Source organism: Penicillium hordei (assembly GCF_028827395.1).
Source record: "Penicillium hordei strain IBT 12815 chromosome Unknown utg000006l_segment0_segment0, whole genome shotgun sequence".
Taxonomy (NCBI): Eukaryota; Fungi; Ascomycota; class Eurotiomycetes; order Eurotiales; family Aspergillaceae; genus Penicillium; species Penicillium hordei.
In genome coordinates this window covers 1,769,594-1,795,713 of record NW_026623147.1, presented here as the reverse complement: position 1 = coordinate 1,795,713, position 26,120 = coordinate 1,769,594, and the positions used below count along the sequence as shown (strand labels likewise).

Here is a 26,120-nt window from a genome sequence, read left to right as displayed (position 1 = left end):
GGATTTGACCCTTCGATCTTTCGAGCATATTGCGGGGAGAAGAACCGTGGATAAATTCACGAGCGCCCTCGAGTTGGTATTGGCCATCTATCGAACTAATCATGACAACCCTGCTCGAATATACTCAAGTCGAACTCCTGACACTTAGCGGTCCAGAATTCCGCCGGGTATCCACTGCTCCTCCGCGGCCGCCAACGGAGGATGAGATTCCGATCATAGATCTTGCTTCTATCGACAAGGATCTAGAAGCAAGAAAATCGCTCGCGTCCAAAGTCAGAGCAGCGGCCGAGAGCACGGGTTTCTTCTATATCAAAAATCATGGGATCTCAGAAGAGCTCATTCAGAATGCCTTATCGCAAGCAAAAGCTTTCTTCGACCAGCCCATCGAAAAGAAACAGCTAGCATCAAGCAAGATTCAAAAGAACGCTGATGGATGGCATGGGTTGGGAACTACCCAAGTCAACAAAACAGAAACAAGGGGTAACCACCTCCTTCTCACTCCCACCTTGGCATACATATCCTCGTCGTATTGTCAATGACTGACCAAGGTTCTCAGATCGCAAGGAGACATTCTCTCTGCGCTACAACCCCAAGAATGATCCAACTGTCTCCGAGCCGGACAAGCTGTCCGGCGACAATGACTTTGCATGGGAGACAACAAGTCATCTCCCTGGATTCCACGAAACGACAATTGAATTCTATCAGCGCCGTCTCACGCTTGCGCGCAAGATGATCCGTATCTTTGCGCTCGCTCTGGAAATGCCGGAAGACTACTTTGACGCGGTGACCACTAGCCCCGGCGCAGATGGGCTTTACGTACACTATCCAGCTACACCAGCCGATGCGGTCGAAGAAAACAATGGGGATGTCGATGTCGGCATTGGCTCGCATACCGATATCCAGTGCGTCACTCTTCTGTGGCAGGATATGTCAGGCGGTTTGCAGGTGCTGTCTGCTAGTGACGAGTGGCTCGATGCTCGGCCTATAGCTGGTACGCTGGTGGTTAACATTGGCGACTTCCTGCAGCGCCTTTCGAATAATAAGTTCAAGTCCACCGTGCATAGGGTTTATAATCGTCAGTCTACCTCCAGGTACTCGATGCCTTTCTTCCTGGGCTTCAATCCAGATTCGGTTTGTAAAGTTGTGCCTTCGTGTATTGATGAGACTCATCCTGCGCTTTATGAGCCTATCTCTTGTGGAAAGGTATGTCTTATCCCCCATTTAACCTTGTTCGGTACGGGGCGTAGCTAACCTTCACGTCCAGTGGCATCGCAACCGACTTGAACTCTCACACGGAAAGCCAATTTCTGATTGAAGCTAAGGTTTATTGTTTATTCGGAGAGATATGTATTCCAATTCAAACTACAGTGAAATAATAAACAACGCGCCTTGTATAGATTTCAAAAGTGCTGCATAGAACCATTCATCCCGCCCCAATCAGAAGCGGGCATCGAATCAATAAACCGAAACGGCGCCCAGTCTGCGACCGAGCCTGGATATGAATAAAATGTGTCATCTGGAATTACTGCCACCTTCGAATCCAAAACATCCTTTGCCTTCTTCTGCACAACATTCGTTGCCCAACTAAATACTCCCTCAATGCTCTTGGGAATCCTAGCCTGCGTCCGAACATCTTCCATCAGCGTATATGTTGCATGCACATCCGATATACTCGCGCAGTACTCTGCTAGAGTGACGCCCGCATATGCTGTGAGCAGGTAGTCGTATGTCGGTCTAACAAACGGAGTCTCAGCGGTGCAGAGGACGAAAATCTCTCTCAGTACCCGCTGAGCATAACGAATAACCGTTTCGGTCAGCTCGTTGATACGCTCGTTGCGCATCAGCACATTCGGAGACGTGGATTGGCTCTGCTTTGCCAGTTCCCAGCGAGATAAAATTAGGGATGCGCAAGAGTGCGCCCATCTTAGTATATTGTTGCCTTCTGTGTTTGGAAGTCAGTATGGAAAATAGCATACCAGCACGCTTAAATTAGCATGCTCACCTCCAAGATATTTGCGCCCCCATCTGTTGACATTCTCCCAGGCCTCAGGCACTGAACTGACGGTGTGATAGATGGCTTCGTACAGGTGAATATATAGCTTGAGCTCTGCGGCAATGATGTGATCGAATGTTTCAAACCCGGGGTACTTCACAATCTCTGTCCACTTATGAAGACGGTCGCATGAAACCACTGATGGCCGACCGGTGCCAATTGCATATCTTGAAATCTAGTCAGCTTTGATTCCCATTCTAGGAGTTTACCATTGTAACTTTGCAGAGTACGTACTTCAGATGTACCAGTGACGCCTGAATCCACATCCGGCACATGTTCCGATTTGTTTCATCGTATAAGCCCACGAGCGACACAAGCTCAGATAGAGGAAAACTAAGCATGCAGTGGGTGATCGTTGTGCTGCTCATCAGCCAGCTATCAATATACCTACCACCTGGCACGAGAGGCCCAAAACTCCAGGCACTGAAGATAAGCATGGCGTGTATGGTAGAGATATCAATGGGCGTATCTAAAGTCTTCATGCCCAAGTGGGTCTTGACCAACGTATGAAGGGTTATGTGCAAGTTAGTGCGGTTTAGTCCGGCCGTTGCTCGGATTCCTGCCAGAAGACACACGGCAAAGAGCAGCGGATGGTTCTCTTTGAGATCCGTCAGGGTCTCATTCGGAAATGGGTACCATGATGCTATCTGCTCAAAACCGTGCTGGAAAACGCTGGCGAAACTGTCCGAGTCCAAGCCCATCTCGGTCATATTTCCACGGAGCGAGTCGTTCTCCCCGGTTGTTACGGGCTCCGTGATTAGACTCCCAACGTGGCGGACCACTGTGATTGGTGCTGGCTGGATGTCGGTGGTTGCCGATATGTCTGTCTCTGAGGGGACGTGCATAGTGGCTTTGCTATCATTGATATCTTTTCTCGGAAGTAAATTACTGCCCGTTCCATGCATTTCATTGGTAGGGTCTCTTGTCAGTGACCGGTCATTGCCGAGAAGGTGAGATTTCAGTAATTCTTTCATCTCAGCGAGTGAAGCTTCGATGGCATCAAGTCTGGTGCTTATCGGTTAGTAATCGGAGCGTCGGTCTATACAAGTGGAATTAGAAATACCGGTTTGCACAATGGCACCCAAGACGCTGGTCAGGAGTCCTAGACCCTGAATCCGGGCTAGTGATAGCAGATGTGGATGGAAGAGAGCATTCAAGCCTATTCGTTGTCCGATTAACCCCCCATCAATCCTCGTAAATGATGTGATTCTATTGGGCCACCGACCTTAAGGAGATGCACCGAGCACATTGCCTCGAACCCGGGAGAACTTCGCATCGTGTCTTCAAGCGCCGACACGGCTGGCAGGACAAAATCCGTCGCTTGGTCGGCATTTCATAGAGTGGAATGTCCCATGGGATCATAAGATATTGTGAAGTCAACCTGAAACTCGATGTTCTCCGCTGCTTATCTGGGGTTAACAGGACGCTAAGACGTATTGGGTTAGCCGCCCAGGCTGGTCAGGTCCCGAGGTCCACGGGTGGCAGTTTAGGGTTATCACTGGCCGATAAGCAAAGTTGGGATTTGATAGTGCAATACGATGAGTTATATCTAACGGAACAGTGGAATAACTTGTTAAATTCGTCTGATACGTACATGCCATTGAGCAGGTTTTTTGTTTTCATTTGAAGAATTTGGGGCCCTCACATAGGACTAAAGCTTCCCACCTTGGAATGGAGAAGTTCCCTATGGAAAATCATGCGGCTCCTCCCGGCGCAAGCTGCTTTCCCTTAACACTTTTCCACTCCACAAACAGAGCGCCAATCATGCTGATAGAAGCCATAGCTGCACCGACAAGAAAGGTCTGGGTAAGTGCGTCATTGTAAGCATGGAGGACTCCGGGTAGGTCAGCTTCGTCAACAACACTTTGGAGGCCAGTGGCTCCGGCCTTGAGGATCAAAGCCGTATCCACTTTGGGGGCGTATTTAGCGAGATACTCAACAAGCTTGTTTCTGAAAACATTGTTCCCAATAGAAACAAAGAGAGCACCGCCAAGAGTCTGGGCGAAGACGATCATAGCCGTGCCAGTGGGTAGATCAGCAAGAGGAAGGACAACTTGAACACCGATCAGAGGTTGCTGCATACCGGAACCTGCACCGGTGCCAGCAATTATCTGGTAGCCGATCCAGACACCTTTGGACGTGTCTGTGTGGAACATGCTCATGAGACCGTATCCGATGGCGAGAAGGATTGAGCCGAGAATCATGAAGGGTGTATAGTAACCGATATAGGTGATGATAATTCCAGCCATGAGGGAGGTGACAACCATGGAAATCAACATTGGCAGGTTCATTATACCCGAGCTGACGGGACTGGCGTTTTTCACGGCCTGGAACCACATGGGTAAGAAGTAGATAGAGGATAGGAAGGCGGCGCCGATGCAGAAACTGTAAAGAGCAGCAGACCAGACAGTACGACGAGAGAGAATGTGTCGTGGCAGTGTAGCATTCTCTTTCTGGGTGTACTGGACTACTAAAAACAAGACAGTGAGAACAGCAAAGAAGCAAAACAACACAATGATGCGCCAGCTATTCCAGGCATAGATGGTGCCACCCCACTGCAGAGCTAGCAACAAGCAAATAATGGCAGGGAGGAAGAGGGTTGTACCCACGGGGTCGAACTTCTTAATGCGCTCAGCCCATGTCGTTTCCTTGTTATGGTGGTTGGGGGCAGGGAAAAAGATTGCAATCACGAAAATGGTGACAGCCCCGATAGGAAGATTGATGTAAAAACACCAGCGCCATGACACTTTGTCGGTGAAAAGCCCACCAAGCAGAGGCCCAGCCACGGATGAAATGCCGTACATGCTACTGATAATGCCGTTGTACAATGGGCGCTTCGGCAGTGGGATTGCGTGGGCGACAATGATGAGCGAGCCCGAGAAAATACCCGCAGATCCAATTCCCGCAACGGCACGGCCCATAATAAGTGTCAGGCTGCTGTTAGCCACGCCGCAGATCAGACTGCCTAGCTCAAACACTCCGATAGCGGTGAGGAAGGTCCATTTGATATTGAAAAAGGCGTAAAATTTTCCGAAAATTAGCTGGAGCGAAGCCGTGGTGAGAAGGTATGCTGAAAAAAAGTAAAGAAAATGATCAGTTCACGTCCATCGCATAATTTGCCTCGTGGTTCATCGTACCACTTCCATACCAGCCGACATCGTCAAGGCTGTGGAATTGGTCTGTGATCTTTGGAATTGCCGTAGCAATGATGCTGTTGTCTGCAGCGTAAGGGAATGTGTGTTAGCTAGGCCCTGCAGTTAACCTCTAACCTTGTAAGGTTTAAGAGATAAGGATAAACATGCCAAGAGAGACTAGAAAAACTCCCAAACACAACGCCAGTGTAATCAAAGCCAATTTGAGACCCTTTGCGTACTCAGTGCCCTCAGGCTTGGTGCCTGCTGGGTGCTCAGCCTTTGCAGCTTGGACTACGTTTTCCAGCTCACGGGAAACATCGCCGACCAGCGTGTTCTCCCCCTCTTGGTTAGGAAGGTTAACGTGACTGGAGTTTGCTGTAGACTCCATTTTGAGTAACTTTGTACAATGAAGGTCAAAGGCAGTAGAAACGTATCAACTGGGATCAGAGTGCGGAAAAAATGCAAACAACAACACAGGACGCGTTGTCTTGATGCGTTGGAAGAGATGAAGAGAGGAAGAGATGGAAAGAGAAGAGGGAAGAGAAAAAAAAATATCTTTCAGGGCGTAGGGTAGGTACCCCCAGGGCTCAAGGCATCGCTGACATGAGGTCCGGAACCTTCCAACGTTCCAAACTGAGAAAAACAACATTTGAAAGTTGATTTTTCCCCTATTGGAAGGTAAATTGGATCTTTGTATTCGGCTTAGAGCATTTACTAATTACATCTACGGATAACTAGTTAGCAGTTTGTAGTCAATCATCTCAATTGTCAATATCAAGGTCTGAGGACGGAGGCTTATGAGACCGACTATTATTTTAACATATGTCTATAAACACTGTACTAAGTTCTATCTAAATGCTATCTACGAGTAATGTACGAGCCTTTTGGGATTCTTGTATTTTCAATATAATTATACCGAATTGATTCATTTATATATGGTCGGTTTTCGTCACCTGTAGACATGTGCTAAGCCAGAGAAGTTGCCATTCTGGATATCATTTTGGTATCTTTCACTTGTTGGTCAAAGATTTGCCAACAGCTTAGATCTCAGGGTCGCACTGCGGTGTATACTTGCACATTTGGTTGGGTAGGACAAAGCAAGTTGAGTCTGACGTCGATGTAATTCAAGTCTGACTTTTGTTGCAGGCGACTGTTAGCGTGGATCACTTATGATGAGACCTCGAACACTTCTTTAAATTAGATTTTCCCTATATATTGCGACAAATTAGTTCTAACGTAATATTCTTATCATTAAATTATTGAGATATAATGCCTTGCTTGGATTCAACTGTCATATGTGAGTGTTGGAACATGTCTATATAATGTTTCGTAGTATCATGAGACTCCGAACCATAGCCAAGTTGGGTTTGCCCTGGACTTAAGACAACGTTAGAGTGCAATTTTTGATCGCACAATATCCCGATCGAGATCCTGGTACATGGAAGCACAATCCCAAGTATTTTACCCAGACACACTTCTAGTGACGAGACCCATGCATCGAGAGTTTAACAGTAAAGGCGGGCCGGCCCTGGTTTTGGGATACAGTCATTCGGTCATATATTTCGGAGTATCTCAAAGTCTGAGTTCAGGGTCCTACCCCCTTCTACCTAATCATCACATCACACTCATATGGTTATATGTCTCCGGATAATATGTTTGGAGATCCGTTCGAGTAAGGTACAAGGGAAGTGTGATCTAGAAATAGAAATTCCCACTGTGTCTAGCTAGCGCCTAGCACGGAATATCTTTTGGGCCAGTCCTATCCTATATTGGGCCTGTGTTTTACTGAAAACTAGCTATTACACAGATATCTGTCTCTTGAATATAATTTTGGGGGTTTCTGAAGGTTATGGTGATGAATATAATACCTCTTTAACCTCGCTGATATTCTTCTTTTTCTTAATTTTAGAGCAGTTAGCAAGTTGTACTTGATATAGTATGAAACGATATGTCACAAATATCTACAGTCTTTGTTTTTGTTTTGTTTTATTTGATTTGATTTTCTTTTCTTTTTTAGCCATCTGCTTGTTGCTGGTAATAACTGGAGCTTCACCTATACTTGTTGGCCGCTGTCACCCGCATCTCTCAGCATCTATCCAGAAAACAAATGACCCCAAAAATGACATACTCGAAACCGGATTTAGACATGTATAAGTCCCGTGACCGACCAAACAGAATAACCTGATTGGGAAAGTACCCTTGAAAATCAGGCCAAGACTGACTGTCAATCGACGTAAGAGATGAGCTACATACTCATGACGTCAAAACCAACTTAACAGCTGGGGCGGCCAAGTAGAAATCAAGTATGCTACGGCGACATTTGAAGCTCCAACCTATTTAAACAAGCTACTCGGTATTAACCTGGGGGAATCTATAAAATATTTCATCCCTTATATTCAATTCACCCAAGCTATCGGAATCTTCTACCACACTACTACATACATCAATCATATCCAAAACCATGTCCGCATCACGATTCGCTCCTCTCCTGAGAACCCGAGTGGCGGTACAAACTGCACCTGGCTTCCAGGCAGTTCGCTCCATCTCAGCTACAGCCCAATGCAACAAGGGACCTGTGGATGCGACAAAGGAGACATTAAAGAAAGCGGACCGGACTGTATCTGATGCAGCAGTCAAGGGCATCAATACCGGTGGTATGTCTTCAATGGGATCCCATAGACCTATACATAACTTTGATTCAATGTGCAGAGACTGGTGCTAACATGACTTTGCCAACAGAGAAAGCCGCCAACAAGATTAAGGATGCCGTTGGCTCCGGGGCCAAGCAAGCAAGGGAAAAGGGGGCAGAGGTAAAGGGCGAGGCATCCGAGTACGCAGGAAAGGCGAAGGGTGAGGCGGCCGAGTATGCAGGCAAGGGCAAAGGCAAGGCAGAAGAAGCACTGGGTGAAGCTAAGCAGAAGACAAAGTAGGCGCGATGGGCCAGGTGAAAAGGAAGGCCGAGGAGGCCAAGCGCCGCATTGATTAAAGGCTTCGATCTTGCCTAACCGGGTTAAGCTTGCATCACTTGTGATCCGAATTGTAATATTCTTTCTATATTCCGTTCATCAAAGTTGGTGTAGCCCGTAGCGCTTCAATGCTTCAAAGCTTCAAAGTTGAAAGTTTCACTCTTCAGCTGGGAGGCAGCATGAGGACGTATTCGCGCGAACTCAGGCCGAAGCGAATTACGTCCTTGTCCATGACTTCCACGTAGCGACCACCGGGGATGGTCTCTCCATTAACGCTCGATCCATTTGCACTTTCAAGATCAATAAGATAAGGTTTGACCTTGCCGATGCGATCGCCATATTCATTGCGCTTTTCAACAAATCGGAATTGTAGCACTGCATGTTGCTTCGAGCAGCTGGGATGGTCGAGTGGGAAGTCGACCACCATTCGCTCGCGACCGACCAGCCAGCAACTCCGTTCACTCAATTCAACCGTTTCCAGCAAGTCTTGCCCTTTAAACACATACATGCGCCAGGCTTCCTTGGAGGGCGGCTTGCGCGCCTCTGGAGGCTCATGGTATTTCAAAACTATTTCCGCACCGCCCTGGACTTGAATTGTATTGCTTTCAGCTGCGAGTCTGCCAGTAGCGTTGAAATTTGGCTTCTGCTTTTCTGGCACCGGTGCATCTGAAGGGTGCGCCACATCGGTGAATGCATCGTTCTGCGAGGGGAGGGGGCCGCGTCGTTCTAATGCTCGTGGTGGAGGGCTGCGTGATTTCTGTGGCGAGCGAGAGCGTGATTGCGTAGCACGATGTCTCCGAGATGGCCGTCCTTCATCTTCGTGGCGGGTATCACGGTGTCGATGGCTGCGGTGTCTGTGTCTGCGGCGGTCTTCTCTCGCTGAGCTTGTTGAGCGCTCTCTGCGCTCGCGGCGAGGTCGATCACGATCACTTCGGCCGCTGGTCCTTTCAGCTGGACTGCGGGATGATCTCCGTCGAGAGCTGTCCCGGCGAGAGCTCCGGCGGTCTTCATCGCGTCGTCTTAAGCTCGAATAGTGGTCATCTTGGGGCGCATCTCGTCGTTTGCGTTCGTGGGTCCGATCCGAGGGTGAGTTCACGGAGCGCCGACGGCGTTCCGGGTAGTCGTCGATGGACCCAGCCATTGTTGCTGTTAAAATGGGACTGCGGGGAAAGGGAAACGTAAAGATCAAAATGTTGGAGATCTTTGGATCATAGCTCCCCATACACGTGACCATCCCCGAAGCCCGCCGTTCCGAAGGACGAGAGCACCACCTTACTCTCTCTTGGAATAACTTTAAGACAAGAGCACAACAGATATTTTAACCGTGCTCTCTGAAGTAACGCCATGTGACAATGTTTAAGAAAATCAATATTTTTCATGGCAAAAGCCTGCGACTTTTGGATTCGACCGTGGTCTTCCCGCTTTCTCGTTTCAACATCTCTCTAAGCTATGGACCGCAGACACCATACAAAAATAGGAGATATGCCACTGCAGCAGAGTTCCCACATCAGAACTACTCATGGCCCAGCAATCCATCTTTCACCCCTTATGATGTCTTGAATCTACCCCGCAGCGCAACGTACTCGAAAAGAAACTACTATGACCTCGTTAAGATCTACCACCCCGACCGACCTATCAAAGACCATCCTCTGTTCCATCAATTAACCGCTGAAACTCGATTGCAGCGCTACCGGATTGTGGTTGACGCACATGACATCCTTTCCGATCCGATCAAACGAGCCGCCTATGACCGAAATGGCACTGGCTGGACCCACACGGTACTAGATACAACAATAAAACCCGACTCGCATGGACCGAATATCTACTCAAATGCCACATGGGAAGACTGGGAGGACTGGCATAACCGCCATCAAGGGCCGCAGCAGCATGTTGTTGACCAACGCACCTTCTCTCGGCTTGTAATCCTCTTGGTGTTGTTTGCGGGCGCCCTCCAAGCATCCTGGATTGGGCAGATGAACAATGGCGTCACTGACCGACTACGTGAGGTCAATGAGAAGTCAGCGCGCGTCCTACAAGGTCGCAGAGATAGCACCGTCAAACAGATGGATTCAAACGATGCGCGTGTGCAGGGCTTTCTTATTCGGAGAGACCCCACAGGTTCGGGTGTGAAGGACCACGAACAACCGGTATATGAAAGGGAGTTGAATCCTCGGCGCGGTTTGAATGAGTCCTCCCAGGTTGGCAAAGATAGCCGAGAGCCTGCACAGTCAGTGGACTTGAAGTCGGGACCTTCAGAGCTCCCCTAGTCCTGTAGGATGAGCATATGATTGCATGGCGTTTTGGTGTTTTTATGTGTTGCTGTAATTTCACAAGCACTTGGTTGTGGTCCTGGAGACTCACCTGCGATTGCTTGGGGGTTGTACCTAGGTAACGTTGGACATATTCCTAGACTGATAGGTAAAGTACATTTCAATGAATCTTAACTTCAAATTATTTTTGGGTGTAATAATAGCTGCTTTGGGATTTACCAATGGAGCAATGGAAACAACATATCATATATACGTTGATCAGATATCTCATTCAGTCAGGGTCTATAGTTAACCATATGGAACTAGGCATAGCACCACCCGAAGCTCGAAGAAGAATAAGGGATAACTGCATATGTAGCTAGAGAGCCTAGACTGCATATCCTAGACTGCATATAAGGGAGCCAGCCAAGTGAGGTTGGAATGTGTATATTATGCCAAATGACGACAGGAGAATCTCGGCTGTTGCTCACCTGCGATATAAAGCTAACAATATATATTGTTAAATTAAATAAAGTATAAAGTGTTGCCCCAGATTGTCCATTTCACAGTTAAATTTTCCGGCGGAAAACGGGGGCTTTGACCGTCGATATTCCCGCATCGAGCGAATTTGGCGCCACAAGAGCCCCGTTGACGTCGGCGGGTCGATCCCCTTGTTCCCAGGGGGGGGGGGGGTTAGGCATCTGCAAGTGTGACAATGCATTTGGCCGCTACAATACCCCATTCCCCGTAAATCTGAGGCTGAACAAGGGGGGGATAGGGGGTTTGGATTCTCTGGTCTAGACCGCATGGAGAACTTCTCCTTCGATCCAGACGTGCCACGAGTCGCTTTTTGGTATGTAATTGTAGATGGCGGATACCAATATACATATGGTCATGTGCCCTGTGGATACATATGCTGTGCATATCTCATGAATATATTTCATAAGTGAACACTTTTCCCGGTATAACAGGGTGAGATTTGGATTTGGACGAACATCGTCATTACATATTATGTTCACCGCAGCCCCGAGTGCAGGTAATCCAGGTAACCCAGGTACACCTAGGCGAGAATATAGTGCTACGTCACAATAATTTCTTTTTTTAGTTTTCAAAGGGGAACAGGTCGGTTACATAGATAGATAATTATGAGAAAAAAAAGAATAAAGTGATTATAATGGTCAAATATTGAATACTATTAACGTATCTATATAATAGTCTATATAATTAATACCCTGTAATAATATAAAGTAATAACCGTATATATGTTATATATATAAAAAAAAGCCAAGTTTTTATTTTCCTACGTCATAACCCCCCCCAGGTGCATCACGCCCCCAGTCCACTTTTTCCTTCCTTCATCCACTCCCATCCACTCCCATATCGATCCAAGCAATGGGCCTGGTACAGTCTGTGTCCCTAAGTTCTCACTCTCTCTCTCGAACACCTCAATATATCGGTTTCCCCCCCTTGGGTACACCGCCTTAACCTTATTCGTTTTCAACTTCATCTCTTATGATTCTAAATCAAACTCTCACCTCATATTCTAACCTTGGCATAATCTGTTTTTCTTTTCCTTGGTTTCCTTAACCACCCCACCCGCCAACATCTGACCTCCCCCGTTTGCGCCCTAGGTCAAGCCATAAACGCCTCACATCGTTCCATCCCATACCTCACCCACGACTATTGATATCCTTTTATACCCTTTCCCTCCACTCGCGGAGGTGCGAGAATGGGGGATGTCCATAGTAGGAGGAGTCCTCCATTCCCTTCGCCAACAGAAACACTTCCACCTACAATGCCCCAATCCCATCATATACAGCCGCCCAGATCGCCTGGCCATCGACCCCCACATGGTCACCAATCTCAAAAATTGGTGGATGAACTTGCGGATAGGGTAGACGCTCTTGAGAGGTCATCTCTCCAGCCATCTCGGTTATCGCGCGGTGACTCTACAGAGAAGGTTGTTGGTCTAACACCCATCACCGAGGACGCACGATCGGAGGCCGAGCGACAGGAGGATCAAGGACGGAGTTCGCATACCCTCAAAGAACTTCGAAAGCAGATGGAAGATCTCCTCGTATACCAACAGATGCAGCAAACTCAACCAGCCTCGTCCCAGAGTCAACCTGTCTCCGCCCTCTCAAATGATACCCCAAGAAAGAGACGTTTGTCCAATACTTCGTCCAATACCTCAACGGAGGCTCCAGCCCCCATCGTGCATACCTCCGCAGGCTCGGCAGGTTCAGCAGGCACAATCAAAGGTGTTCAGGCAGAGACACCTTCCGATCGCAAACCAGCACATACGCCGTCGTATCCCTTCCCACATATTCCCCACATCCAGAACAAATCAACCAAAATGGCGATTGAACCAACAGCGCGTGGGGGACCATTTAGACTGAAGCTCCCATCTGAGAAATCTCAATCTCCAACACCAATCTCCCAAACTTTACCAGAACCAAAAGCTTCGGAAACGCGTCCACCATTTCTGCCCGCTCATCATAACCAAATCCAGGAAGATCCGAATTTTGTCAGTCCCGATTTGTATGATCTGACACTTCAGCTGAATGCGGATTCGGGACTCGAAGCGTGGTGGTCTAACCTCATTGATATATTGCAAACGCATTACGGGGCCGAGCGGGTGTCACTCGCTGTCCCTGGAGACGTGACTGATTTGGAGAACGTACCTTGGGGACAAAAAGCAATTTTTAACCAGAACGTTGATACATCGTTGCATGAACTTAAAGCACGTCATATGGAGGAGAGACCATCAATGGAGACACCTCAGTCACGCAAAAATGTCACGCAACAGAAAACCGAGACTGTGTTCCAGCAGGCTAAAATGCCTGGATCTTCCCGGCCATCTTTATTATCTCGGCACTCATTCGCTGGGTTTGATAAAAACAAAGGCCACACCCCCCACGATCCCAACCAACCACAAGTTTCGAAGATAAATGTCAAATCCGAGAAAAAGCACGTACAAATCGCTTCCCCAAACCCGCCAAGCACAGATCATTTGATGGGAGAGAACCCCGAAGCCAGACACGATACAATCGACAGTCTCCTCGGCAGTATGCGGCAGGCTGTCTTCCCCATACCTAGACCATTGGAGGTAGAGCTAGACCCTCTCATCAAACGCACGGGTGTGGTCAGGTTATTTGGGCGTACCCGTCCCACCATCTTAACACGTGAATATACAGAGAGCGCGCAACATCCACAGCGTTGGACCGAGTCCGCCGACAGTCCGAATGAGATGGTTCAAATTACTCCTGATGTCGATGGTCCTGGTGACAAGGGTTTCGGGAGTGTACCGATGCAGCAAGGTCTCGGTGTCAGTGGATGGAAACAGTACGATGAATACGAGCAGATACCACAGTCTCCGTGGTCTCAGTCCCCTGCTCCTTCGCCCGCTCCTCGCACACATGCAGAGCAGAATCCGTTCTTCACAAGCCATTCAGTCGATGAAGAGGCTTTCTCCAAGCATCCTCCTTCACACGACTACTCTACTAATCTTCCACTAGAGGCCATTGGGGTCGATCAGTCCAAGACCGTTATCCACATTCCTCTCTTACATGGTGGTCACTCTAACTGGGATTCCTCATCGACATTGAGATTCCCTGTTGCCGTTGTGTCGATGTTGTGTACAATCGTTCCATATCCTCCTAACCTCAGGCAATCACTTTCATTTCTGATGCCGCATTTGACAACTTCTTTCTGTTTGGCTCAGCGATATAGCCAGCTTGAAAGACAACTCTCATCCAAGATGGAACCTCCCCGTTATGGTCATCTTTTGGGTCTCGGGGGCACTTTCTCGGATGCAAGCAGTGAGTTAGAGCTTGTTGCGGGACTAAGTGGTCACGTCAGCTACTCCGTTGGCGACAACAACAACTCGATGTCCGCACACACGAGCATCACTAGCCCTAGTGATCGTTCGTCTGTAAAGTTCAGTCCTGCTGTTTCTGCTATGGGGACTCCTGGGTTTGATCTTGGGCACATTGGATTCGGGTCCGCAAACCAATCTCCCGGAGTGGCTTCACGATCGGGCGGAGAAGCTGCTGACAGCTACTTCAATGTCCCTCAAAATAAAAACGCCCGAGACAATGCATCTCAAAGCAGACCACGGCTCCTCAAGTCGAAGACCACCAACATCGACTCATCGACGCCAATTTCTCCTGACAAGGTGGCCTGGAAATCAACCACGAATGATGACAACAACCTACAAGATCAACCTTTTTACGTCGCATCACCACTGCAAGACACCAGGCCGCCCAATGTCATTTCACCAACCCAGCAATCATCACGTCAAGCCTCTACAAACTCGTTGTATGCCCAGCTGCAGCGGGAGCTCCCGCGCCCATTCACCGACACGATAGCCCAGCTGATGCTTAACTCGATCCCATTGCATCTCTTCCTGGCAAAACCTCAGAGTGGCGAAGTGATTTGGACCAATTCCAAGTTCGATGCTTACAGAAGAAGTCAGCACCAGGAACAAAAATTTCGAGATCCTTGGCAGAATATTCATAGCAGCGAGAGTGAGCATGTGCATATCAAATGGGCCAATGCCTTGCGCACAGGTGCACAATTTACGGAAAGAGTGCGAGTCCGAAGATTCAATGATGAATCGGCATATCGCTGGTTCATTTTCCGGGCCAATCCGCTGTTATCATCAACAGGAGAGGTACTTTACTGGATTGGCTCTTTTCTTGACATTCATGAGCAGCATATTGCTGAGCTTGAGGCAATTCAAGAAAGGGAAAAGTTTGCTATTGATGCAAAGTATCGTGCATTCTCCAACTCGATCCCACAGGTTGTGTTTGAGGCAACGGAGAACCGGGGATTGATATTCGTCAATGAGCAGTGGAATCTGTACACCGGTCAACCCCTCGAGGAAGCACACGACCTTGGCTTCGCTAAACATGTTCATCCTGATGATCTCGAAAAGTGCGGTGAACTGTCCCTCAACAAAACATCTCAGAACGCGGACCAAAGTGATAGCGGGCCTTGTGAGTTCATGGTCGGATCAGCTCTTGATGAACTTGTGAGACGTGGCATTGCTTCTTTGCAGCAAGATGAGAATGGCCGTGTATTCTATTCCACCGAGATCCGCCTTCGTTCTCGGGGTGGCGATTTCCGGTGGCATTTGGTTCGTGTAGTACGTGTCAAGACCAGCAGTTTCGGGAGCGAGGAAGCCTCCTGGTACGGAACATGTACCGACATCAACGACCGCAAAAACCTCGAAAGAGAACTCAACAAGGCCATGCAGCAGTTAAATCACCAAATGGAGTCTAAGACAAAGTTTTTCAGCAACATGTCACACGAGATCCGAACCCCGCTCAATGGCATTCTTGGTACTATTCCGTTCATCCTGGATACGCAGCTTGATAGTGACCAGAGGCGAATGCTGGACACCATCCAAAATAGCTCCACCAATCTTCGCGAGTTAGTTGACAATATCCTTGATGTTTCCCGCGTCGAAGCTGGCAAGATGTCAATGGTCAAATCCTGGTTCCACATCCGATCAATGATCGAGGATGTAATCGACACCGTCGCCTCACGAGCGATCGATAAGGGTCTCGAAATCAACTATCTTATAGGCGAAGACTTGCCATCGATGGTGATTGGAGATCGGTTCCGAATTCGTCAAGTCCTGATCAACCTTCTCGGAAATGCAGTCAAATTCACTGCCCAGGGTGAAATCCACATCTGCTGTGACATGTATCGGGATCCATCTGCAAATCCTAACGACACCCAGGCATTCATGAACTTCGAGGTCGTGGACACCGGAAAAGGGTTCAGCTCTCAGGACGCGGAACGACTGATGCAAAGATTTAGTCAGCTCGGAGAAAATGGGACACAGCAACATGCAGGTAGCGGCCTGGGGCTTTTCCTGTCGAAGCAACTTGTCGAAATGCATGGTGGCAAGCTCACTCCCAGTAGCAAAGAGGGCCAGGGAGCAAAGTTTTCTTTTAACGTCAAGGTCGATGCTCCTCCGCCACCTTCCCCTTCTGAGCAGCCCAACTTGATGCGCCAGAATTCAACTGCTTCGAGAAGGCCGGCAAAATCCAGAACAACCTCTTATCAACAAGCACCTCCTCTAGCCCCCAGAAACTCCGACTCATCCGGCAAAAGTTCTGATACCACCCTTTCTGCCTCGTTGTCAATTACATCCTCTGCTCTCCCGACCCCAGATATTGGCCCCGTGCCCCTGCCGCCTCCATTGGAGCCGACAGCCGCTTTGGGGAATCTGCCAGATGCAGTCTCGAATCCAACAACCCAACCTGCCGTTACAAAGCCCGACACACCGGCCGGCGTTGTGTCGCCTCCGTCTCAAGCATCTGCCTCTCCAGGTACACCAATAGGACCAGTATCTGTGCCTGTCCATGGTCCTTTCTCCATCGTAATCCTATGTCCGCTCAAAAACTCCCGGCAAGCCACAAAGCAGCACATTGAGCAGGTCGTCCCTCATGAGATTTCGTTCAAAGTCACAACGTTAGTTGATGTTGATGAATGGAAAGATGCGATGCACTCTGATTCCGATGTCCAACCTTGCACACATCTTGTCTTGAATCTTCCAACCGATGATATTTTGGAGGTCATTCAAAACATGTCAGACCCAGCCTTGGATCCCGCGCCCGTCATCGTCATAATTGCAGACCTTTACCAAAAGCGTCAAATCAGTTCACGGGTCAAAGAGCTAGCAGCTTCAGGAAAGCAGGTTTTTATTGTGCCAAAGCCTGTCAAACCTTCTGCTTTCTCAAGTATATTTGATCCCAAGAGCAAGCGTGAGCTGAGCAAAGATCGGAACCAAGACATGGCGCGCGAGATCAATAACAACTTCAAGACCGTCTCCAAGATGGTCAAAGAAGTTTTGGGCAACAAGGGGTATCGAATCCTGCTCGTCGAGGATGACGAAACCAATCGAGATGTAAGTTTATTGATGGGACCGTCGTCGAATTGATTGCTAACTCATATATAGGTCATGTTGAAGTATTTGGACAAGATCAAGCTGATGTCGGAGACTGCATCCAATGGACTGGAGTGCACTGACATGGTGCTCTCTAAAGAGCCGGGATACTATTCTCTCATCATCGTGAGTTTTACTGTACACGCTTTCTTTCCCCGCAAAGCTAACCGCGTTGATTCGTAGTGTGATATTCAGATGCCTATCAAGAATGGTTACGATACCTGCAGAGATATCCGTGACTGGGAACAAAAGAACCATTACCCACAGATTCCAATTATGGCTCTTTCAGCAAACGCAATGACAGATCAAATTGAAAACGCTGCCCGCGCAGGTTTCAATGACTACGTTACCAAGCCGATCAAACACAATGAATTGGGCAAGATGATGATGGGTCTTCTTGAGCCCGGTCGCCCACTCATGCTTCTGCGCGACCGTCTTAGCCCAGAACAACAACAGACCATGGCTACTCGCCGCTAGGGACTTCCCCCGGGTCTTTACCCGCCCTGGCCACCACCTCCACCCCTTACATCTTTGCTGCTTTGATAGCATGTCTTTGTTTTAATATTCCTTTTTATATATATACATATATATATACACATATATAGCCAGCCGTATCCCACCTCTCCTGTTATTGCATTTGATATTCTTACGATGGACCACGAAGTGACTTTTTGGTGATTCATTTTCTACGGAAATGTCTCTTTGGATTTGGTGGATTGCGCAGGAGAGCCATTGGAAACTGGCTAAACACGCATGCAGCGTGCTCATTTACATTTCAGGGCTGATCTCACCATTGTGGAAGTTCCATTGCGATATTTGCATTTGCACAGGGTCAGGAGGGCATCTATTCTTCCGTCGTTCTCTCTACTCTGCCCATTCAAGAGTACAGATGCCCTCCGCCCTCCGCCCTCCGAGCCTGTGCATCGTGGCGTCAGTGCTCTAATTCTCTCTTGATTTGGGGTTTACCAAGCAAGCGAAGTCCCTCTTGTTTTTGTTTCTTTTTGGCCTTTCTTTACTTTCTTGTGATACCAGATTATGAGCGCATGGCACCTATCTATTTTCTGGATCTGTATTTGTTAATAATCCAACTCCTTTCACTTTCCTTTGTTTTCTCTTTCTTTTCTGGGGTTCAATATCCTTTCTGCTTTGGCGTTTGGACGGTGTATGGAACATGATGCCAGATATTGGGGCTTCTTGTGGGTACTTTTATCTTATGGGCGTTTGCAAGGTTGACATATATATATATATCGTAATTGCATCACTTGCTACGAGCTAAAGCAGCCAAGATTTCTCACAGGCAAGTACCCTCTTTATCTGTGTGCATGGTGGTAGTCGAGGTTGATGCGGACTACTAATATAAACCATTTAAAATATGATTAAAAGATGCTGGAAAATACTCCAATAAGGTGCCATTAGGCACCAGAGGTACATACATTGTAAAGACCTTGGGAGGGTAGGGTTATAAATCACTGTAAAGTCGACCACTAAACCAATCCGAAATAGTATACGAGATGAACTAGACCCTATACTATGGAGTAGAGTGATAATTCCCCAAAAGGGAAAACGAATGAGTTGGCCATGGCGCATGTGGCGGTGAAGGAAGTAGAAAATCCCCGCAACCCCCCACTTGTGCGCTGGAAAAATAATAAACGGGTTGGATTTGGATTGATTTTGGATTGATTTGACCGGGGATTTGGGATTCGAATTCGAATTCGACGTATATGAGGCAAAGGTCGTGAACATGGTCGATTCAAACTTGAAAACACTTCACACACACTTCCCGGATAACGCTAGACAAAAAGACATTAATTGAGCGCCATAGTCAATGAAAGCAGGCACAGAATACAATCCTTTCCAATATTTGGGCCAAAACAGCGGGCTGGTGTAACCTATGCAAGTAAACTCTGTTGGCATAGTACCTACACGGAGTATTCACATTGGAAGGATCAAACCAACACGCCTTTTGAGTCTGAAGTCTGAGTTAAAAGGAGGGGCGGATCAGGACTGAGTTGGTGGAAAGACTATGACGAAGAGCGAAAGAATTTCAAGGAAAAAAAGATGTTTGGCCCATTCCAAGCCGAAGTGAGCACTGCACGTCATTAGTAGCCGTGCTGCCCGATGTTATAGCCTGGTCGAATAAGAGATCGGGCTCAGCCACTTTCAGCATAAAGCAAGACGAATGGCATCCCTGCGGTTCTCAATGACAGATTGGGTATGGAAGAGGGTGGTGTCACAGGGTTCCTCGGTAACCTTGTGTGGGTTGACGGGGCATATCGTGAGTTGTCAGGCTGTAAGGCATAGAGGCGTTTAGGCACAGTGAGGCATCAACGAGCGGGTAAAAAAAAAAGAGAGAGAAGGAGACTTAGAATCAGCATGGCAGATCCTGATCCAGTTTAGAACACCCGGACCAGAGGATGTGCCCTGCAGTCCCCATTTTCTTCCCTACAACATAGTTGGGCCTGCATGGTGTCCATGTCAGCAAGTATCTGGGACCAATGATGAAGGGTCGTGGGCGGCACAGCATTTTCTCATAGTGTTTCTGACGGGGCTTACCGGATGGCTTCCCTTTATCATACAGGCCCCATAGCTATCGTCAAGCAAGTCATCGGCCATCTGCATAGAGTGGGGGCCAGCTGCGTGCTCTCTTCCCACGTTAATGGGCGTCTAGAGCGCTTGTCGATGCAGCAATTCTCTTTGTTCTGCGGTCAATGGATCTGATGGCTATTGAATTCGTGCGAGAAGGGGGGCTGTCTCGTGCAGCAATAACAGCCGCATCCAGACAGACGAACAGGAGGACAAGGATCAGTGTTCACTTTGTGTTTTTTGGACTTCTTCGTCTTGCCATTCGATCTAGACTTATTGCGCATTGGTCGCACAACTTTCCTTTTTGCTCATATATTGCCGGGATGGTTCTTGTTGGAACCTTGCAAAGGAAGCATGCGGTCACTGATTCGGGAACAGTTTCGAATTCCAATCTTTCTCACGGTCCTTTAGCTCATGCAGTGATGTCCAACAATATCCGTGTGACCTGAATTGAATGCAGCGATCCTCATTTTTGGGCTTTTGGGCTCCGATCCCAAGGATGATGTAAGGCCGCGAGACATCCCGATCTTCTGGGTTTTCGCGGAATGGCGTATTTGACCACAACTATACAACTATACAACTATACAACTCCAACGCTTGTATATGTATAGAAAACTGATAAAGAAAACTGATAAACTAACCATCATGTTAGACTTGGATAGTTAGAAGACGAAATATGTCACACTGGTTCTTGTGTAGTTCGTCTTATCTTTGGGGCTTTTGTTTAACGAATCAACCTTGATCGTCCTATTCCCAGCCCCCGAATTTCTGAAGACAAAAGTCAGTCTACCTGGGACAAGGGCGGGAAAAGAAGATAATTATGAGAGATGAAAGAAAAAAAAAAGGCAAGACAAAGTGGGCGAAGGAAGGACGGTAAGGGCGATATTTATATCTCACCTTCCCACCAACTCCACCCATCCTACCCTCTTCAAACCCACCCTCCATGTCCTTTCTAGTCAATTCCTGAATACTTCCAGTTTACGCTTTGGCCTCGAAAGTTAGACCAGGAAGAGGGGCGTAGATCGAGACCGGATTTGCACCACGCCGCCACGGAAGGGCGGAAACCCTAGTGGAAGGCTGGCGTCCTTGACCAGACACATTGAGTCTTTTTTTCCCACTCTGAGCGGGGTCAAGGCGGTCCAAGAGGCAAATCGGCGGGCAGATATGGAGACATACGTGCAGACGGAGCTCGGGGATTGGGGGTACAGAGGGAGGGGTGCGAGTCAATGTGCCCCGAGTGGTCCAATGGCTCCTTCGAGGCCTTCGCAATCCTTGCCATCACACTCGCCTCCGCCAGGAGAGGAGCATCCGCCGGACAGAAGACTCCCCGCAGGAGGTTATAAAATCCCCCATCTGGCCCGGGGGAGACTGTCCTTCCTTCTTCTTCCTTTCCCATCACTCCTAGTTAGGCCCGTTTGCACATTCTTCCACATCTTTCCCATCTTCTTGATTCATCTTACTTCACTGAAGTCCACTTGAGCTTCATACTTCTTCTTCTTCTTTACTCCACTATAACACTTGCTGTTATTGCAGTCAATCGTCGCCATGGCCACCCAGCGTCACTATTACCAGCCTGCTGCCTACCCATACCACCATGCACCCTCCAAGGCGCCGGCACCAGCATCTCTATACCCAATTTCCAGAGTCTCTGGATCCCCACCAGACTTCTCTGATGCAAGCACCACCGCCGGCAGTCGTTCCTCTGGCGGGCTTACCTTCAGCTCTGCCGGCGAGTACGACTCCAGCTTTGCATCGTACTCCGGAGTCGATGTCGTGGATGTCCTGAGCGACCGCATACAGGACGCATTTGATCCAACACCATTGGACAAGGGGCTAGCACGACAAGCGCAGACGTGAGTTTCCCTAAATCACTATCTCAGCATTCGCAATTCCACCCCCGCAGCGACCACCACCAGGGGATGGCGATCCACAAAACAAGCCCCAGCAAGATATCCTAAGATTCACAAACACCAAGCTAACAGCAACTACACACGCAGATCTGGGCAGTTGAACGCAAAGCAGCAAGAACTCCTCGAGCTCCAAGCTCTCGCGCAACGCCGACTGAAAGGCGCACGGGCGAATTTCTCCGAAGGTCTGAAAACCGCACGAGAGACAAAGCGCGACCTGGAATGGACGCAAAAGCGCGTCAGGTAAGCAAATCCACCCCTAGAACCGGGCATTGTGGTACGGTGGACGTGCAAGTTCCGCTCCGCTCCGCGACAGTGGCTTCCGCTCCGCTGTGGTGAGCTTGGCACGTGCACGTCGATCAGCGCCTTGTCTGCGGCATTAGCGCCGATGAGTGTGCTTCTAGAAGGCTGACACACGTGCCTGGAAATAGTGCCCTGAAGACTAAGGCCGAGAAGGCCCATCCTGATGAGTACCGTCGTTCTTCGAAGAAGTACGCCTATGATGATTACTGATTGGGCCTTGTTTGGGCTGCGATGGGCTGCTTGATGACTGATATGATGGGGCAACCCCCCTTGACATGGAAAAAATTGGGATCTTGGGATATATGTGGGGCTATTTTTGGACTTTTTGGCTTCTTCGATGGGTCTGGCGCGCTTTTGATTCTTCGGTTGGGTCTTTGTGTATATCTTGGATAGGTAATTTGTGTCTCTTGACGTATAGTAGAGAGGGTTCTCTGAATGGTATTGGTTTTACCAGATTTTCCGTATGGTCTAAGAATTGCTGCCTTGTAGGCCTGTAAGATGAGACCTTGAAGTGTGCCCGTATCTCTCTGGGCCTGTAGAGCACCGTTGACAGTTGTATGGTATGCTGTTGTGTAACTGCAAGTTGACGCTGAAGACTGATGTATCTGACCTGACACCCTAAAACGGCTGTTACATACATGTACAATTCAATACGAGCTGAGTAAAGGCTGGAATTCAAACGGACCTTGGATATACTTGGTCTCTTGATTTATATAGAAGACCTATAGTGTTTTGGGCTTGAGTGTTTGCAAGTAGTCAAGATGACAAACTAATATGACCCCAGCTGCCTCTGGATGAACATAGTGCCAATGTGAACTAAAAGAATAATTTTATCATACAGCGCTGGAACGATATTGTGTCATATACGCCGTTTGCTAGTTCTCACAAAATGTGCTGTATCAGATATTGACTGGATGTTTGCGAGATGGACTTATGAAGATACCAACGGAGAAACTAGGATTGCAAGCAGCTATATACTTCAGGACTAATCTAGTTATAAGCCCAGCTATACTCAAGAAGAACGCCCATTATAGACAATGTTTACTGGAAACTCCGTTCCTCCTCAATAGCACGGTTGATGACGCGAATAAAGCGACCAACCTTGTCAGAATCTTGTTTGGCTGTTTCAATGCCCAAGAGAACCTTCTTGATGCCGACGCTCAAGCGCCCGTCATCCGCAAGTCCACCGACTGATTCGAGAGCTTGCGCAATCTCCTGTGCGTCAAATGCACCGGATTTCTCCATGACAAACCGTAGTTCACCGAAGGAACTAACATTGGGAACCATGATATCCGAGTTGAAGGAGTTGTAGATGTCTAGCTGCTTCATCAAGGCACGCTCAGTTGTCGTGGCCAGAACCAACAGACGACGTCCGTGAGTTGGCTGCTTCCTCAGGAAAACCATGAGAGCTTGCAGCACGCTGTTGCTGAAGCGAGGACCAATCGGCACCCAGTCGATGATTCGCTCGATGTTGTCAATGACAACAATACTTGTAGCACTCTTGTAGGCGCTGTCAAAGATTCGGCTGATGTGGGAGATCTTTGCTGGCTCGCTAAAGCCAACCATGTCTTCGGGGCTGATCAACTTGATGAAGGGGAAGCCGGAGTCAATAGCAATCCGTGCTGCCAGGGCGGTTTTGCCGCTGCTAGGAGGACCGTGAAGCAGCACGGAGAACAGTGGAGTTGACTCGGCCGTTCCAACTTGCTTGACAAATAATCCGCCTTCCCGCAGGATTTCACTGATAGCTGGAGAATAGTCGATAATGCCGTATGGAATGCGGCTAGACAGCTCTTCCTCGGACACACCAAAGGCAGGCTTGACTTCATCAAGAGAGTGGAGGAAGTCGGCCCGGTTGACCTTCATGTCTACCACGTCCTCATTGATACTAGCCATAGTACCGACTTTGACATGGCGGGAGAAAGCGAAGGAAGAGGCAGACTTGACCAAACCTGCGATCTCGGCACCAGAAAAGTTCTTGGTTAATTGAGCAAGCTCGGCCAAGTCAACATCCTTGTCCATAACATTATTGTTTCGCATCTTCTCGGTGTGGATGTTGAGAATCTGGCTTCGGCCATGTTCGTCGGGGAGCGAGATTTCCATGTGCACTTCTAAACGACCGGGACGTAGCAAAGCCTCATCAATCATGTCCATTCGGTTGGTCATACCGATCAACAAAATGTTGTTCAGTTGATCGACACCATCGAGTTTCGAAAGGAGCTGGTTGACCACGCTGTCGCCGACACCAGTACCACCGCCAGCTCCGCTACCACGCTGCTTGCACACTGCATCCAGCTCATCGAAGATGATGATATGGAGACCACTCTCATCGCCCTTTTCTTTATACTCCTTCTCGGCATCCGCAAACATCTTTCGGATGTTTTCTTCCGACTGACCCACGTACTTGTTCAGAACTTCTGGGCCGTTGATAATCTTGGGCTCTCTAGCATTAAGCATCTTTCCGATTTGCCGAGCAATGAGAGTTTTACCCGTTCCTGGAGGTCCATAAAGCAAGAGACCCTTAACGTGCTGAATACCAAGTTTCTCAACCAGACCAGGAGGGAAAATGCGAGAGGCGAAAGCACGACGGAAGATCGTACTGAACTCGGAGTCTAAACCACCGATACCCATATCCTGGAACTTGAAGCCCGGTTGGATGATAGAGTTGGCCGCCGGGCGGCGGTTAGATGGCTTCACGTTGATGCCGGTCTGGGTATCCTTAAAGAAGTTGAGTTGAGTGTGCCGTGTGAGAATACCCCTGGCTGTAGGATCGGTCTCGACTTGTCCAGAACTGAGATCGGCCTTCTCTGATGTCAAATCAACCCGCTGAACGGTCTTGACCTGTAGTAAGAGTGGGATGCTCTTATTATCCATCAGAATTCTCTGGCCAGGGGAGAATAGTTGGTTCTCAAAGTTCTGGGGTTCGTTAGCATGTATTCAGGACTGGGATGAAGTCGACATACCCTGATCACCGCCTGTGCCAATTCATCCTGGTCGTAAGGAGCTTCAACCCGCTTCTTGGTAGATGCGAAGCTGACTTCAATATCCGCGGAGCCTAGGTAGGCCTGTCCGCCTTGGCTAAACGGATCGTACAGCTGCACCTTGATGGCATCTCTCAATCCGATGTTGGCCCATGTCCGCTGAGGATCCGACATGCTCATATAACCGGAAGGGAAACCGTCGAGAGGGCGGGCAGAGAAGACGAAGAGGTCATTGATAAGGAGGAGAACGTCGGTGCCATCTCGTGAAGGTGGGATGTCCTGCGGCGAAACAGCGACGCTACTGCATGTTAGTCCCCGAGAATAAAAATCCCGCCAGAGAATACTCACAGGTTTCCAAATGTGTAGTTTTCGTTCGGACTCTTGCTGGGATGAAGAGTCCAAGTCTGGCCTCCACCTCTTTGTCCGGACTGCATCCTGGAAGGCATCTGCTGCTGCGGCGGTCTCCCTCCTGGTGGAGGTGGGCCTCCGTAACCACTTATATCATTATACACATCAGTCATCGGCACATCGTCATCGCAGATCCGAGCTGCATAGCCTGCACTGGACGAGGGGGAGCGATCCGTATCATACCGTGGGGGTGCTTGGTTGGGGTTCGGGTGACCCTGCGGGGAGGGTTGTCCGCTGGAGCTGAACGGATTCGGGATATTGCCGCGATTGAACATGATGAATCACTTGATTGTCGCTAATCACAGAGGTTGAGGTGAGAACTGTTGAAGCTATTGTTTTAGTGAAACTGTGTCGGGAAAGGAGCAGGCAACTGTGCAAGTCTGACGGCTCTGCAGCGCGGGTGACCTGGGGTCAATTCTCAAAATTTTATGTTCAAGGATTTGTTGGATATATGCTAATATCCAAAGCAAATCAAATTTGAAGGGAAGAGAAAAGAGTTGGAGCCGTAAAGCTGTCGATGGGGCATTTGGCCACCCCGGGAACAGCGTCGGGCCGTGGGGACGTCATTATCGATAAGA

General features: G+C 48.6%; 10 protein-coding genes across 10 annotated transcripts; 5 read left to right on the top strand and 5 right to left on the bottom strand.

The window, feature by feature from the left end:
- Nucleotides 1-101: 101 nt before the first annotated feature.
- Nucleotides 102-1,315, top strand: N7537_011370 (isopenicillin N synthase family dioxygenase; the record flags this gene model as incomplete). Its single annotated transcript, XM_056902424.1, has 3 exons — nucleotides 102-480; nucleotides 557-1,203; nucleotides 1,265-1,315. The coding sequence occupies 3 exons, from the start codon at nucleotides 102-104 to the stop codon at nucleotides 1,313-1,315; spliced, it is 1,077 nt and encodes a 358-aa protein (XP_056747711.1).
- Nucleotides 1,316-1,400: 85 nt separating this feature from the next.
- N7537_011369 (transcriptional regulator family TF) lies at nucleotides 1,401-3,057 on the bottom strand (the record flags this gene model as incomplete). The annotated part of the gene is made up of 3 exons (XM_056902423.1): nucleotides 1,401-1,942; nucleotides 2,003-2,220; nucleotides 2,288-3,057. Coding segments are annotated over 3 exons (1,530 nt in total), but the record flags the coding sequence as incomplete, so codon positions are not given.
- Nucleotides 3,058-3,747: 690 nt separating this feature from the next.
- On the bottom strand, nucleotides 3,748-5,575 carry N7537_011368 (MDR family MFS transporter; the record flags this gene model as incomplete). The annotated part of the gene is made up of 3 exons (XM_056902422.1): nucleotides 3,748-5,123; nucleotides 5,191-5,271; nucleotides 5,383-5,575. The coding sequence occupies 3 exons, from the start codon at nucleotides 5,573-5,575 to the stop codon at nucleotides 3,748-3,750; spliced, it is 1,650 nt and encodes a 549-aa protein (XP_056747709.1).
- Nucleotides 5,576-7,648: 2,073 nt separating this feature from the next.
- On the top strand, nucleotides 7,649-8,117 carry N7537_011367 (uncharacterized protein; the record flags this gene model as incomplete). Its single annotated transcript, XM_056902421.1, has 2 exons — nucleotides 7,649-7,841; nucleotides 7,927-8,117. The coding sequence occupies 2 exons, from the start codon at nucleotides 7,649-7,651 to the stop codon at nucleotides 8,115-8,117; spliced, it is 384 nt and encodes a 127-aa protein (XP_056747708.1).
- A 199-nt stretch (nucleotides 8,118-8,316) lies between these two features.
- N7537_011366 (putative FHA domain protein SNIP1) lies at nucleotides 8,317-9,294 on the bottom strand (the record flags this gene model as incomplete). The annotated part of the gene is made up of 1 exon (XM_056902420.1): nucleotides 8,317-9,294. The coding sequence occupies one exon, from the start codon at nucleotides 9,292-9,294 to the stop codon at nucleotides 8,317-8,319; it is 978 nt and encodes a 325-aa protein (XP_056747707.1).
- A 211-nt stretch (nucleotides 9,295-9,505) lies between these two features.
- N7537_011365 (J domain-containing protein) lies at nucleotides 9,506-10,420 on the top strand (the record flags this gene model as incomplete). Its single annotated transcript, XM_056902419.1, has 1 exon — nucleotides 9,506-10,420. One exon carries the CDS (start codon nucleotides 9,506-9,508, stop codon nucleotides 10,418-10,420), a length of 915 nt encoding a protein of 304 aa, XP_056747706.1.
- Nucleotides 10,421-12,197: 1,777 nt separating this feature from the next.
- On the top strand, nucleotides 12,198-17,840 carry pkhB (putative sensor histidine kinase/response regulator; the record flags this gene model as incomplete). The annotated part of the gene is made up of 3 exons (XM_056902418.1): nucleotides 12,198-17,324; nucleotides 17,376-17,489; nucleotides 17,547-17,840. 3 exons carry the CDS (start codon nucleotides 12,198-12,200, stop codon nucleotides 17,838-17,840), a joined length of 5,535 nt encoding a protein of 1,844 aa, XP_056747705.1.
- A 3,084-nt stretch (nucleotides 17,841-20,924) lies between these two features.
- Nucleotides 20,925-21,342, bottom strand: N7537_011363 (uncharacterized protein; the record flags this gene model as incomplete). Its single annotated transcript, XM_056902417.1, has 2 exons — nucleotides 20,925-21,031; nucleotides 21,123-21,342. The coding sequence occupies 2 exons, from the start codon at nucleotides 21,340-21,342 to the stop codon at nucleotides 20,925-20,927; spliced, it is 327 nt and encodes a 108-aa protein (XP_056747704.1).
- A 149-nt stretch (nucleotides 21,343-21,491) lies between these two features.
- On the top strand, nucleotides 21,492-22,366 carry N7537_011362 (KxDL motif-containing protein; the record flags this gene model as incomplete). The annotated part of the gene is made up of 3 exons (XM_056902416.1): nucleotides 21,492-21,799; nucleotides 21,944-22,096; nucleotides 22,285-22,366. 3 exons carry the CDS (start codon nucleotides 21,492-21,494, stop codon nucleotides 22,364-22,366), a joined length of 543 nt encoding a protein of 180 aa, XP_056747703.1.
- Nucleotides 22,367-23,197: 831 nt separating this feature from the next.
- N7537_011361 (AAA family ATPase SEC18) lies at nucleotides 23,198-25,817 on the bottom strand (the record flags this gene model as incomplete). The annotated part of the gene is made up of 3 exons (XM_056902415.1): nucleotides 23,198-25,069; nucleotides 25,117-25,432; nucleotides 25,483-25,817. The coding sequence occupies 3 exons, from the start codon at nucleotides 25,815-25,817 to the stop codon at nucleotides 23,198-23,200; spliced, it is 2,523 nt and encodes an 840-aa protein (XP_056747702.1).
- Between the last annotated feature and the right edge of the window lie 303 nt (nucleotides 25,818-26,120).